At 62.0% G+C, this 13,483-nt stretch overlaps 3 protein-coding genes across 3 annotated transcripts; all 3 read left to right on the forward strand.

Annotated features, from left to right (window-relative positions):
- Positions 1–298: 298 nt before the first annotated feature.
- CYSRT1 (cysteine rich tail 1) lies at positions 299–2,566 on the forward strand. The gene is made up of 2 exons (XM_050320009.1): positions 299–349; positions 920–2,566. Exon 2 carries the CDS (start codon positions 954–956, stop codon positions 1,350–1,352), a length of 399 nt encoding a protein of 132 aa, XP_050175966.1. The 5' UTR covers positions 299–349; positions 920–953; the 3' UTR covers positions 1,353–2,566.
- Positions 2,567–7,223: 4,657 nt separating this feature from the next.
- On the forward strand, positions 7,224–7,730 carry LOC126642500 (RING finger protein 224-like). The gene has a single exon (XM_050320180.1). The coding sequence runs from the start codon at positions 7,224–7,226 to the stop codon at positions 7,728–7,730; it is 507 nt and encodes a 168-aa protein (XP_050176137.1).
- Positions 7,731–11,602: 3,872 nt separating this feature from the next.
- Positions 11,603–13,224, forward strand: LRRC26 (leucine rich repeat containing 26). The gene is made up of 2 exons (XM_050320112.1): positions 11,603–12,146; positions 12,965–13,224. Exons 1-2 carry the CDS (start codon positions 11,603–11,605, stop codon positions 13,222–13,224), a joined length of 804 nt encoding a protein of 267 aa, XP_050176069.1.
- The last annotated feature ends 259 nt before the right edge of the window (positions 13,225–13,483 follow it).

A 13,483-nucleotide genomic window follows, 5' to 3' on the forward strand; every position in this document is an offset into this window, starting at 1 on the left:
TCCAACTCCCATTGTCCAGTGCCCAGTGCCCCCTGACCAATGTCCCTGTCCTGCGCCCAGTGTCCAGTGCCTGGTATTGGTGCCCAGATGCGTGTGGCCCTTGCCCAGTGTGTAGTTTCGGTGTGGGCCGGGCTGATGGGTGGATGCCTGGGCGGGGGTGTCAGTGGGTGGGTGTCGATCACTCGGGGCTGGGCGGAGGGTGCCGGGTGTTGGGTGGCGGTCGCTCGGGGCCGATCGGTTTGTCTGTCTGTCTGTCTGTCGGTCGGGGCGGCGCCGCTCGGGGCGGTCCGTGCAGGAGGAAGCGCAGCCGGGGCAGAGCGGCCCCGCAGCGGCCGGAGCCGTGCGGTCGGTGAGTGCCGGGGGCGACCGCTGCCCCCCACCCCTGCCCGCACTCTACCTGTGTCCTGCCTGCTCCCTGCCTGCTCCCCCTTCCCCTGCCTGCCCCTCTTCTTCCCTTGCCCCCGCCCCGCCCCGGCTCCCCATCTCCCTCCGCCTGTCCCGTCCCCAGCTCCACTCTCTACTCCTCCAGCCCTGTCGCCTTTCTTCCGTCTTTGCCTCTCCACCCTCCTGCACCCCCTTTCTCCTCTCTCCTCGCCCCACTGCGTTACCTCCATCTCTGAGACTTGCCTCCGCCCCCCCGCCCCAATTTCTTACCTCACTCCACTGCCCTACCTGCTGAGTGTCTCCCACCCAGCACCCCTTCTGCCCCCCAGCACCCTGCTCACCCCCCTGTCTCCCTGCTCCACTCTCTCCTGCTTCCCCTCTCAGCTTTTCCAGCCGGGCCATTTGGCCCAAGTGCTGCACGTCGGGGTCCTCTGGGGCTGGGGAGGAAGGGGGAGCAGAGTCTGCACCCCAGCCACCAGGGTCTGCCAGGGGTCCCTGCCCCACACCGCGGGTTAACGGGGTCTCTGCCTCGCAGGGGGTGGGCAGTGCCAGACAAGCCACGTGTGCTGATGAGGAGCAGGGAGATGGATCGAGGCATCAGCGTGGAGAACCCCTACGCCAGTGTCAACATCCCACGGGAGCAGTTCCAGCAAAGCTTCATCACTCGTTACCTGAAGGATGAGCCCACCATCATTGCCAACCCCGCAGCCGTGCCCACCTACGGCACGGAGGAGAAGGCAGACTCTGCTAATGGCTGGAACAGCCCAACCATCTCCACAGATAAGTCCTGGTCCCGTCCCTACAATCCCTATGCCAGCCTGAGGATGCCCAATGGGGAATCGTCTGCCTCCTTCTACACTGTCACCCTGGACAAGCCCCCCAAGGCTCAGGAGCAGGGCACTGGCAGGCGATGTGGCTGCTGGAGCTGGTGCCCCTGCTGCCCAAAGTGCTGCTGTGTCATCTCCTAAGGGCTTTCCCTGCACTATGGGACATGCTGACCATGGGATGGGGCCTGGTGATCCCACAGGGACGAGGCTGCTGGACTGGGTACCCCGGGGATCTGCCCCTGGCACCTGGCAGAGCTGGCAGCTGGGAGCTGGCACTGGTTGGACTCTGACATTGCTTTTCACCAGTGAGCTCTTCAGCCAGATAACCTGGTAATGGGCACCTGCCAGGTCCTGAGAGCCCAGTGTGGGGCCCAGGAGCCCTGAGGATGATGTGTGCCAGGACAGACGCCACCAAGAAGTGCCTGCAGTGGGGACAGGGCAGCACTTTGAGCCTGCAATCCTGTACACTGCCCCTGCCAGTCTCCCCTGGCTGGGAAATCTCCACTTCTGGGAAGGTGCATGCGCTGCCTGCATGCCAGTGGATAGGTTTGGATGATGGCAGTCCTGTGTGCATGGCAGAGGAGGACATCGTGACTACCTTGGAGCAGCAGAAAGGAGCCAGGGACATGGCTCCAGGTGGTAGGGGGACCCACCTTCCCAGAACTGAGTCATCTCTCCAGCACCCAGCATCATGGGGATGCTGCAGCACCCTGTGCCAAGCTCCAGCTCCAGCTCCATCTGGGTCCTGCTCAGGGCAGCACCTCATGGCTCAGCATGGATTAGGCATTAACATCCCAGTGCCAGGAAACCCCCAACCCCATTCGGTTCCTCCTGCCAGGCTTGAGAGCACTGGACACAGCCTCTCACTCCATCTGCATCCCGGAGCATTGGGACTGGGTCCAGTGCAGAGGCCTGGCCCAGCTCCAGCAGCAGGGTGGCACTGGGGGGCACCTTACTGGGCATGCAGATCCCCAGCTTTTGCCTTCTGCAGCCCACTGAGCATGGAGGAAGGTGAGCGAGGAGCTGTCTGGCTCTTCTCAGCACCCTGGGGCGGCTCCAGGCTGGGATTCATCTGGGTCTGGCACCATCGACCTGGAACAAGCCTGCCATTGTGCTGACATCCCGCCATGGTGTTGACGTCCCTCGATGGTGCTGGAATCCCTCCATGGTGCTGGAATCCCTCCATGGTGCTGGAATCCCTCCATGGTGTTGGCATCCCAGGGGCAGTGGTGCTGCTAGCTGGCAGCTGCTCAAGCACCGTGGCTGCTGCAGAACTGCCTGGTCTGCGGGAGCAGGGGCTTGGGAAGGGTGCCTATGTTAGCAGATGACTTCAGGGTGCTGCAAATAAAATTACAGCCATCTCCTCCCCTGACAAAGCATACCTCTTCCCTCCACCCTGGATTTTCCGGGATTCCTGTGTTACTTCTTGCTTATCCTGGCAGGTTGTGTCAGGGCAGTGCAAAAGCCTCCAAACCAGGCTTAACTGTTGCACTGCTGACTCGTGGCAGCAGCAGTGTCAGGCTGAGCTCTTTGGCTGGCTGCTGTCCTGCTGCCAGCCTGGATCCAACACTGCTCAGGGGCAGCCTGCCCCTGCCTGCCCAGGGACACTGGCTGCTGCTCAACCCAGCCCTGCTAAGCTGGATGGTTGTCCTGTCCTTTGGAAAGGCTGCAGGAATCTTTGGGAGGGACTCGGGGAGGGGTAAGTTCCTGGCTGGGGCAGCTAGGTGGGCTTTGGGGCACTGCTCTGGCTGGCTGTGACCCCGTGGGAGTCCACTAGCACTGGGAGCCCCCACTGCTTGGAATCACCACTGCTTGGAGCCCACCTCCACTGAGATCCCACCAGCACAGCCAGGAGCACACCACTGCCTGGAAGCCCACAAGCCTTGGGATATTCTGGGCTGGGGTGGCAGTGGCTTGGCAGAGGTTTGGCCCTGCCAGTTTGCCCCCCCTGCCCTGGCCGCCCTGCTTGGCCCAGATCCCACTCGGGTGTGTGGCCGGGGGGGTTGTGGCTCGCAAGGGGAGGCTGGCAGGGACACGGCCCCGCAGTGCCAGCCCTGCACAAGGAGCTCTCTTGTTCAGGCTGCCCAGACCGCGGCAGATCCACCCCTTGTTTGCTTTCGTGTCCCCGCCGCCAGCCCTGCCCTGCTCTGGAGCCCACCCAGGCGTGGCTGGGCAGGGACCACGTCACGGCCGCGGCTTGCTGAGCCCGCAGAGGCTACCCGGGCTCCCGGGGCTCCGACGTGCTCAACACGCACAGTCTGGGGAGGGAAAACTGTCCCCGAGGGATGCGGGGAGCCTCGGGCAGAGCCCCGGGGCTGGGGGGCGGTGTGAGCAGGGGGGCCGAGGGGTGAGGGCCCGGGCAGGGCACTGGCAGGGCGCAGCATCTGCCGTGTGTGTCATCGCTGCCCTTCGCTCTGCCTAACCCCGGGGCGATGGCAAACACGCCGGGAGAGGCCGGGCAGAGCCTGCCAGACGGGCGGGCAATGATTAAGCCGGAGGCAGCAGGAGAAGCGGGGGGGTGAGCAGGGGAGGGGCTGCTGCCCCAGACCTCGGCAGGGCTCTGTGTGACCCGGGCAGCTGCGTGCAGAGTCCCAGGGGTGTTCCCTGGGTGCCTTTTGTCTTTGGAAGGTGCTCAGGGGGGCAGAGGGTTGTGCTGGGTGACAACCACCTTCTGCCTCTGTAGCGTGGGCGGTGGTGCGGGGCTCTGGCTCACCTGGATCTCACCTTTGCTCTCCCTCAGGGTGCCGCTCCCCACCCCGCGGGGCCGAAGGTCCCTGCAGACCTCGGAGATGAGACCTGGGAACAGGAAAAGACCTTTCCCACCCATGAGTGTCGCTGCTGATTGGAGATCTGCCTTCCCTGAGGGGACACCTTATCGCTCCCTACAGCTCCCTGAAAAGAGGTTGTACTGAGGTGGGGATTGGTCTCTTTTCTCGGGTAACAAGTGACAAGAACGACAGAAAATAACCTCAAGTTGTGCCAGGGGAGGTTTAGATTGGATATTAGGAAAAAAATAAATCATGGAAGGAGTTGTAAAGCATTGGAACAGGCTGCCCAGGGAAGTGGTGGAGTCTCCATCCCCAGAAGTGTTCAAAAAATGTTTGGATGTGGTTTAATGGTAAACATGGTGGTGGTGTAGGGTTGATGGCTGGACTCAATGATCTTAAAGTCTTTTCCAGCCTTAACGATTCCATGATTCTCTGTGCCTGGATCCAGGTGCTTTGGCAGGGCTCACGGTGCCCTCAGTGCCAGCATGGCAGAGGCACAGCCCATGTCACCAAGGGCTCCCTGTGGGGTGCAGCAGTGGGCAGGAGTGGCCAAGGGCAACTGGGCACAGCCCCTGGTGGGACATGGCTCTGCTGGCACCTGGGAGGGGACACGAGGACTGATGGGCAGGGGACAGGCAGGGGCTGGAGTGGGGCAGGAGGGCAGGCAGGATGTGTGTGTGTGTGTGTGTGTGAGAGGGAGAGGCAAACAGAGGGGTCACTGCCTCTGAGCAGTGCCAGGGGCACTCTCAGGTGTACACAGAGCCAAACCCACCCCTCTCACCCTTTTTGGGCAGGGTTTCCTATGGCCTAAGGGACTGACACCTGCCTGTGCCATACCTGTCCCTGCAGCTGGTGAGCCAGGCCCCCACTGTGCTTTAGGTGAGTCAGGGACACCCTACCAGCCTTGGGACATTCCTGGGCATAGCCAGCATGTCCTTGGGCACATGGTCATGGAGGCAGCATGCTGTGCCCATTGGGAGCCAGCTCTGCCCTGGCTGCACCCAGGGGCTGCCAACCCCCTGCAGGCAGGCAGGGTGGCACCCTGAGGTGCCAGGGCACAGTAGCAATGCCACACAGATGGTTCCTGACCTGCCCAGGGTACATGGCTCTTGCCCCCACCTCGACCCATGGGTTTGGTCAAAACTGATGTCCCTGGCACAGCCCTGCCCCAAGCTGGCCCCGCTGTCCCGTGCCTGCCACCAGCCTGGCAAGAAGAGGGCAAAGTCGCCATGGGTGCCACCCCCGTTCCTGGGGATCCACATACACACCATGTGCACTGCCTGGGGAAGCCTGTGGCTGAGGATGGATCAGGATCAGGATATGTGCCCCAAAGGTGCTGTGCTGCCGGTGCTGGTGCCTCACTTCCAGGCACTGGGGCCAGTCTTTCTGCAGAGCCCAGCGATCCTGTGGGGCTCTCAGTTTCCAAAACCCCCAATTCTTTCTGCGGGGAGCGCTGGAAATGTGGCCCGAGGGCTGCTGAGGTGTTTGGTGAGGAGGCAGCACAGGAGAGTGCTGCCTGTCTCCCTGCCTTCACTGCTGCCTGCTCGTGCCTGCAGCGGGAGCTGCTGCCCTCTCCTGCTCCCACGCAGGACTGCTCTCAGGTGTCCTTGCAGTCCTGCCCTGCCTCCAGGATAGGTTTTTCTCCTCCAGGATCTTGTGCCCAGGATCTACCCCACTACCACCCTCTATTTTCAATTTGGAGCATCCTCTGTGCTGAGGCTGGAGATGCTGGACCCCCGGGCAGGGGGTTGGCAGCTCTGGGGACAGTCTACCACCTCCCTGGTGCTGCTGCCTGCCCTGGGTCATGCAGGTGTCCCCGTGGGATGCTGGGCTCCTCTCAGCCTGATGATGAGCATCAGTAACTCACCCCCAGAGCCAGACCCTGCAGCTCCAGCTGGGACAGCAGGGGCAGGTCCTGGGCACGTCACCCCCAGACACCGGAGGAGGAGCACCACCCCATGGGTGGGCACTGCCAGCTCAGAGCAGGCTGGAGCCCCAGTGTCCCTGTGCCAGCCCCAGCCCTGCCACCCCTGCCAGCCTGGAGCCTCTCCGTGCCCTCCCACCCCGGTCACCGCCGCCCCCCAGCCCCGACCACCTGCTGATGTGTGGGCTGGAGTGCGATGGGGCGTCCCCGCTTCCAACATCTGCCAACATCTGTTCCTGGCCAGGAAGGGTGGCCTGGGATGTGGAAGGCTCCGTTGCTGCTGCCCGGTCCAAGCCCTCTGCCCACGGTGCAGCCCAGAGCTCCTCGGCCTCACAGGGATGGTTCCCTCTGCTACCGAAGCACAGATGGACAGTTAATGCCCACTCCTGGGGCTTACATTTCAGAGGTCTTTGTTATCTGGTGTTTGTAACCCAATCTGCCAGGCTTGGCTTCCTGGCAGCAGATCCGATAGCGCCTGTTCCTGAAAGGTGAGCCCTTCCAACTACGGGCCACCAGCAGCTGCAGGGACGTGCGGGAAGCTGCAGCAGCTCAGCCCCCTGATGCTCCCCACGGGACTGCCACAGCCCCCCGGGACAGCACAGCCCTTCTACAAGCAACTCTGAGGCCCTGGGAAGCACCTCAAGACAGGTAGGGATGGGGGAATAGGGAGAAAGGGAGGACATATGCACCAAAGTGCTTGAGGTTGCCCAAGGAGAGGGAATGGGGTCCTGGGGGCCTCTGGGAGAGGTTCATTAATATGCTGGTGATACCAGACCCCAACTGGATGCTGAGATGAGCTGGAACTCTCAACTCCTCCCCACCAGCCTGCATGCCCATCCCCTGCTGCTGACAGCCATGCTGTGGTGGCCTGGCACAGCCCAGGGATGGGGAGGAGCAGGGCTGAGCATTGCCTGATCCTCTAAGTGCTGTTTCCCAACCCACCCAGCCACCCCACTCCTGCTCCCCCCATGTCCCCCCCGGACACGGGGTCCAGGCAGCCCTGAGCAGGCTGCTGGGGTCTGGCCAGACCATATTCCCGTGGGCTGGCACATTTCCCACTGAGGGTGGGAAAACACATCCCCCATGGGTGCAGGGACAACCCAGTGCAGTGACAGGGTCCTGCTCTTCCAGGCAGGGCTGGCCGTGGGACAGGCAGGCAGCAGGCAGGGATGTTGGGCAGGGAGCATGGTGCCCTCCCGGGAACCCACCCATCTCTCCCACAACTCGGGTGCACCCAGAGGTTCTATCCCAGCCCTTGACTCCCTCCCCAGCCACGGACGGGCCTGACCACTCCTCTAAACCCCACGTCCCCCTCCCAGCATGTCGCAGGCCGGCGGCAGCCCCCGGGCAGAGGACGCGGGGCCGTGTTTCGGGGCGCACTCGCGCACCCCGAGCCGGGGCAGCCAGCGGGTCGAGTGCATCATCTGCTACTCCTCCTACGACCTGAGTGCGCGGCTGCCGCGGCGGCTCTACTGCGGCCACACCTTCTGCCAGGCCTGCCTGAAGCGCCTCGACGCCGTCACCAACGAGCAGCGCTGGATCCCCTGCCCGCAGTGCCGCCAAAACACGCCCACGCCGCGCGGAGGGGTCACCATGCTCGACCTCGACCTGGCCACCTTCCTCGCCGTCAAGGCTGACAAGGAGCATCCCCGCGTGACTGGCAGGTCCCAGCCCGACTCGCCCACCAAGGGCTCTTGCAAGGAGAAGGCGGTGACCCAGCAGCCGGCGGGGCTGTGCCAAGACTCGGTGCCTCCGGCACTGTTCCCCCGCCGCGGCTGCTGCCGGCTGTGCCTGTGCTGCGGGGTGACCGCAGCCTTCGAGAGCTGAGCCCCAGGAGGGGGTTGCCAGCGGTGCGTGGGCAGCTGAGCTCCCAGGGTGCGGCCTGGGACCGTTTTTAGGGACCCCACACCACGCCTCAGACCCACACGTGGACACAGCGGTGGGGCTGTGCTGGCTCCCTTCAGCCCATCCTGTCAGGATCTGGGGTGCAGCAGGGCAGACGAGGATGCTCCAACCCCCTCATCCTGACCACCTGCTCCTCTCACAGCTCAGAAACCTGGTCCAGCCACGGACATTCCCTGGTCCCAGCACAAGGACTGGTTTGTGCTCTGTTTCTCCGTGCATGTGGCTCTGCAGCAGGGGTAGCAGTGCTGAGCATCCCCCAGGCAGGGCACGTGGAGCCTGGCCCAGCGATGCTGCGGGGAGCACGTCCAGCACCCTGAAAGCTCCACACCTATTAAAGACACTCTGTTGGCCCTGCTGGGCTGCATGTCTTGGCCATATTTGACAGTAACCTGTGGTTGGGCTGGGGCAAACCCTGCCTATGGCGGGTGTGGGGAGAAGTGACCTGCTCTGCCAGATTGCTGTTCCGTGAGTGTTTGCTCTGTTGGCAATTTGCATATGAAATTTGGACATTGGGGTAGCCGGAAGGTTGAAGTTGAGGATGATAGAGTTGTTAGGAAGCCACAGTACATTGCTCCAGTTACTTTGCTCTGGTGTGGGAGTAGAGCTCACGGGAGCTCCTGCTTGGCCCCAGGCTCTGTGGCCCATGCCAGATTTGGCTTTTCCTGCCTGATCCTCTCCCCACAAACAGACACGCACAAACCCCACTGTTTTTCCAGCTGTGCCTTGCTGCCTGCATGGATTTCCCTGCCTCCCCTGCCTGACCCCACACCAGGGTGCAAGGAAAAGAGCCCAAGCAGCTGATTTGGGTTAACAGAGGCCAAACAGGGAGCACTGTGGTGACACTGAAACAGCTCTTGGGCAGGGCTTGGTGTTGCTTGGGCAGCTCTTGTGGTCCTTCCTCAAAGCCCATTTTCTGCATCAGTTTTCCACATGGTTTATGAGGTCTTGAAATAAATACCCCAGCATGAGGACCCACTGGTTGCCCCTCGGGGCTCAGCAGAGGGCCCCAGCCTGTGCCTCCCTGGGGATGGCAGGGATCTCGTGCCCCCTGGGCAGTCCTGGTGCTTGGCTGTTCCCTGTGCTGGGTGCCAGGGCTGCAGTCAGAGGAGTCCATCAGTCCTCCCCTGCACAGCACCCACCCCCATGCACAGCACCCACCCCCTGCACAGCACCCAGGCTGTGAATGACACCCACACTGTTCAGGGTACCCACACTGTGCACGGCACCCACGCACGATTCTGCCACTTGGTGTCACAGATGAGGTGTTCCCAGCAGAGCTCAGCCTGGGGAGCTCCAGGGGAGACAGAAGTGTGTGTGGTGTGGTTCAGAGGCTTCATGGAAGTCCTGCCTTGGACCTTTAATTACATGGGGACACAACAGAAATTAAAGCCTTCAGGGAATGGGTAAGAGCTATCACTGAGTCTCAGTGCACCTTCTCCTCTGTCTTCATTTTGCCCCAAGTACGCAATGGTGGGTGGTGGGAAGGGCCCATCCCTACCCCAGGCATGGTTCTGTGCAAAGGTACCAGCAAGGCTCTGTGCTCAGCCCAGCACCTTGGGTGACCTTGGGTGACCAAGCCCATGGCTTTCTGTCCCACACCCCTTTTTCTTGCCTCTGCACTCCCACTCCTGCTCCCCTTCATCCCCCCAGCACCAGAACCGCTCTGTGGGGCTTGACCCTTGCCATGTGCAAGGGTCCTCCATCAGCACAGGCCACCCAAGCTGTCCTTGCAGAGCAGGTGCTCTGGGCAGCCTGTCCTGGTGCTGGCCCTGGGACCAGGCTGTGCTGTTCCATTTGGAGCCCAAAGCCTCAGGAAGAGGCATCATGGAGGGAGAGCAGGACACCAGAGAATACTGCTCTGGCTGGGAACAGGGATCTGGGCTCTTCTGCAGGTGCTGGGTCCCCCTGCTCCAGAGAAGGGACAGGGACAGACCCTGCTCTGCCAAGCACTGGCAGAGTGTGTGAAGGGACAGTGGTGGCACTGCTGGGGTACAGGACCCCAACCTGCCACTGCAGTGGGGTGCAGCCACCGTATGGACAACAGGAGTGGGGCCAGGCAGGAGCACAGGATGATGTCTGGACATGGCTCTGGCAGGGACATCTCCCCTGCCATGTGCCATTAGGGTGACAGCAAGGGGCTGGCAGAGGAGCTGAGAGGGGTTTTCAGCCTCCTGGACTCTCAACACAAAACCTGGAAATTATTTTGCTTTAAATAGTGGTTTGGGCTATTTTTTCAGTGATTTTTGCACTTCTCACCTGATTCCAGGTGGATGTAGGCAGTGGGCAATGCAGTCCCTGGGGAGGAAGAATGTTTTGGGACAGGACTCCCTAAAAATTCAGGTCTCCGTACAGTCCATAGCTGTGGGTGAGATGAGCTGGGCCTGCAGCTCCACGTGGCAGTGGGTTTGTGCCCTTACTTCGGGGCTGGGCTGGGCAGGAGGATTCCTCTGAATTATTTCCAGATGGGGATTAATGCAGCAAACTGAGTTTGCTGCAGGATAGATAAACAAACCAAAGCTCCTCGGGAAGCTATTAATAAACCATCTGCCTGCTGTTTCTGCCCCAGATCTGGGAACATCCTGGTCTTGGCCTGGGGTGCAGCTGTGCCCTGCCCTGCTGCCCTTCCAGCCCCTTGGCCGTGGGGCAGAGGTGACAGGGATTCCTCCAGGTCTGGCATAGGCAGGGTCCTAGCGGGCCAGGGGGTGTGAGGGTGTGAGTGGGGGCTGTGGCTCTGCTACTGGCCCCTACTCTGGACTGTAAGTGGGATAAACTGCTACCAGCTGTGTCCCCTTGGCTCCCCATCCCTGCTGAGCTCTACCAGGGACAGTGGCACTGGGAGGTGAGACCTCTCCTCTTCAGCCTTCTGCTGCAGGGCTTCAGGCAGCTTTGAACTGGAGCAGGTGTAAACAGGGTGGGGGCAGACTTTGAGCCCTCTCAAACTGGCACTGCCGTGCCAGGGTGAGGGAAAACCAGTTTTGGGTAGCTACAGCCCAGCAAGCTCACCTCTCCCATGCCTTGTCATCGGGGGGCTCCTGGGTGACCCTCCATCTGCACACAGACTATGACCCTGTGGGGGAGGAGAAGAGTGGCCCGTGGGACTCTCATGCCAGCCCTCATTTTGACATGGCTGGTGATGTCCTGCCAGGGGCAAACAGAGCCTGGACGGGGGCTGGGCTCGCTGGGGTAGCCCTTGTGTCCCAGCAGAGCTTCCTGCTGAGGACCCCAGGGCATGGTGGGACAGCACAGAGGATGGGCTTAGACCTGTGGATGGTGTGATTTTGCCTTATCCAGACAGTTCCAGGGGTCCTGGGCCCACACACCCCTCTGTACATGGCTGGTGAGGCAGCAGCCCGTGGGGGCTGCCCCTGGAGAGGATGAAGGCCAAGAGATGGATCTGGCTTTGTTTATTGACAGCTCTCCAGCCTGCAGCACACACAAGCAGTTAATCCCAGGCTATGCAGAGCTGGCTGCTTACCTGGCTGGAGCAGTGCCTGGCAGAGGGAGGGACGAGGGCACGGCTCCACACCTTGCCAGGACAAGCATCACTGTAAAAATATTTGCTGAAAAAAGTTCAGCTCCACCCCGAGCAAAGCCGGGTCCGGGAGCAGAGGCCGATCCAGGTTTGCTGGGAGTGCAGGTTTGGGTGGCTGCGGGAGCTGAGCACGGCACTGCCAAGCAGCTCCACCGGCACCGCGGCGCTCAGCGGAGGGACAGGGCGCTGGGCAGGGCATCGGGCACCGGGGAACCCGTCCGCGGGGTAACGGCAGGTCGGGGAGCCCTCTCTGCTCTCTGCCATGGGCTGCTGGAGGGTTCCCGGCCCCGTGCTGTCCCTCCTGCTGCTCCTGCACCCACCGCCCTCTCCCGCCTGCCCGGCCGCCTGCCGCTGCTCCCCGGGCCAGGTGGACTGCAGCGAGCGGGGCCTCCGCCAGGTGCCGTGGAGCCTGTCGACCAACACCAGCACCCTGCGGCTCGGCTACAACTTCATCACCGTGCTGGGGCCGCGCTCCTTCCCTCCTCTGCCGGGGCTGCGGCTGCTCAGCCTGCCCCACAACCGCCTGGAGCTGATCCACGGCCGGGCGCTGCTGGGGCTCGGGGCGCTGCAGGAGCTCGACCTCAGCCACAACTACCTGAGCGTGCTGAGCCCAGAGACCTTCCTGCCCCTCGCCAGCCTGGCCACGCTCAACCTGGGCAGCAACAGGCTGGGAGAGCTGGAGCCTGTGGTGCTGAGCGCCCTGCCCCAGCTCCAAGCCCTTCTCCTGCAGGACAACCCCTGGGTGTGCAGCTGTGACATCTTGCCCCTCTGGCGCTGGCTCAGCCTCAACAGGGAGAAAGTGCGAGGTGAGTGCCAGGAGCGTCCCCGAGCCCCCCACCTGCTCCAGGCTGGCTGGGCACCCCAGAGGGGCTGAGGCAGGACCTCACCTGGCTCCCGAGGGCGTGGGTGGTCAGTGCCCACCCCACTGTACCCTTGGGGTACAGCGACCTTCCCCAGAATCTGTCCTCAGGCCATGACAGCTCCTGTGCCTGCTTAGGTAGACACAGCCTTGGGTCTTGTACCTGGTGCCCACCCCTTGACCTTGGTCACCAGCAGGGATTGCCTGGAGGGGAGGGCTGGGCAATGTCCCTGTGACAGCCACCCAGTGCTGTCCCCAGCAGTGGCACCAGTACTGTCACAGGGCACCTGAGGGGCGAGAGGAGCCTGTGTGTCAGGCTGCTGACCCAGCCAGGCTGCAGTGCTTTCAGCCCCTTCCCCAAAACCTTCATGAACCTAGTTCTGATTCTACATTTCTTTCCCCATGAGCTCCAGTGAAAGACAAAGACATTTATGACAGCAAGCTTTCGCTGCCACCTCTTCCTGCTTGATTCCAGCTCGGGTGTGTGCCTGCACTTATGCTGGCTGGGACAGTCTGTGACACCTCCAGCCTGGCTGCTCAATGCTCCCCACATTTGCCTCCTGGGAACCAGCCCCTCCACCTTGTCTGCCCCATCTGCCATCCTGCCCCAAACCCATTTTCCTGTGCCCACCTCCCTATCCATCCCACTCTCTGGGGTTCTGGACACAGATGATCCCTGAATCCCACAGCTCCCTTTCTTTGTACCCTGACCCCAGCTTTTCCCAACTGCTCAATGTGCCCACCAGCACTGCTTTTCTCTTCCAGAGAAGAGTCTGCTCCTCTGCAGAGTCCCGGAGCAGCTGAACAAGTACCCGATCATGGCCTTCGGGGATGAGTCCTTCAGGCAATGCCAGGAGACCTCACTGTCCTCCCAGCACTACATCACCCTCTTCATCATTGGACCGTTCTCCTTCATTGCCAGCATCTTCTTCTGCACCTTCATGGGCTCGGTCGTCGTTTTCTACCACAACCTGCGCAGGGAGTCCCAGTGCTGGAGGAGACCCCGCATCTGCAGGGTCCACTGAGGCAGGAGGGCCAGGCTATAGCCCTGGGCAGGCTGTGTTCCACGCCCTTCTCCAGCTGGCTGCACCCACCTGTTGCAAACATGTCCCTGCAGACCAGTGAGAGGAAGATCCATCCCTGGAACTGCTTTGGTTTTTCTCAGAGTCCCCGGGACGATTCCAAGCTCCCTCCGCACCTCTGCTGGGAGAGCAGCCTGCAGCTCTGCACCCTGCAGGGCACGGGCTGACTGTAGATGCTCTCAGTGTTTTGGGAGCTTCCCCA

This window comes from Myiozetetes cayanensis, unplaced genomic scaffold, assembly GCF_022539395.1.
Source record: "Myiozetetes cayanensis isolate MyiCay16 unplaced genomic scaffold, myiCay2020 scf23, whole genome shotgun sequence".
NCBI lineage: Eukaryota > Metazoa > Chordata > Aves > Passeriformes > Tyrannidae > Myiozetetes > Myiozetetes cayanensis.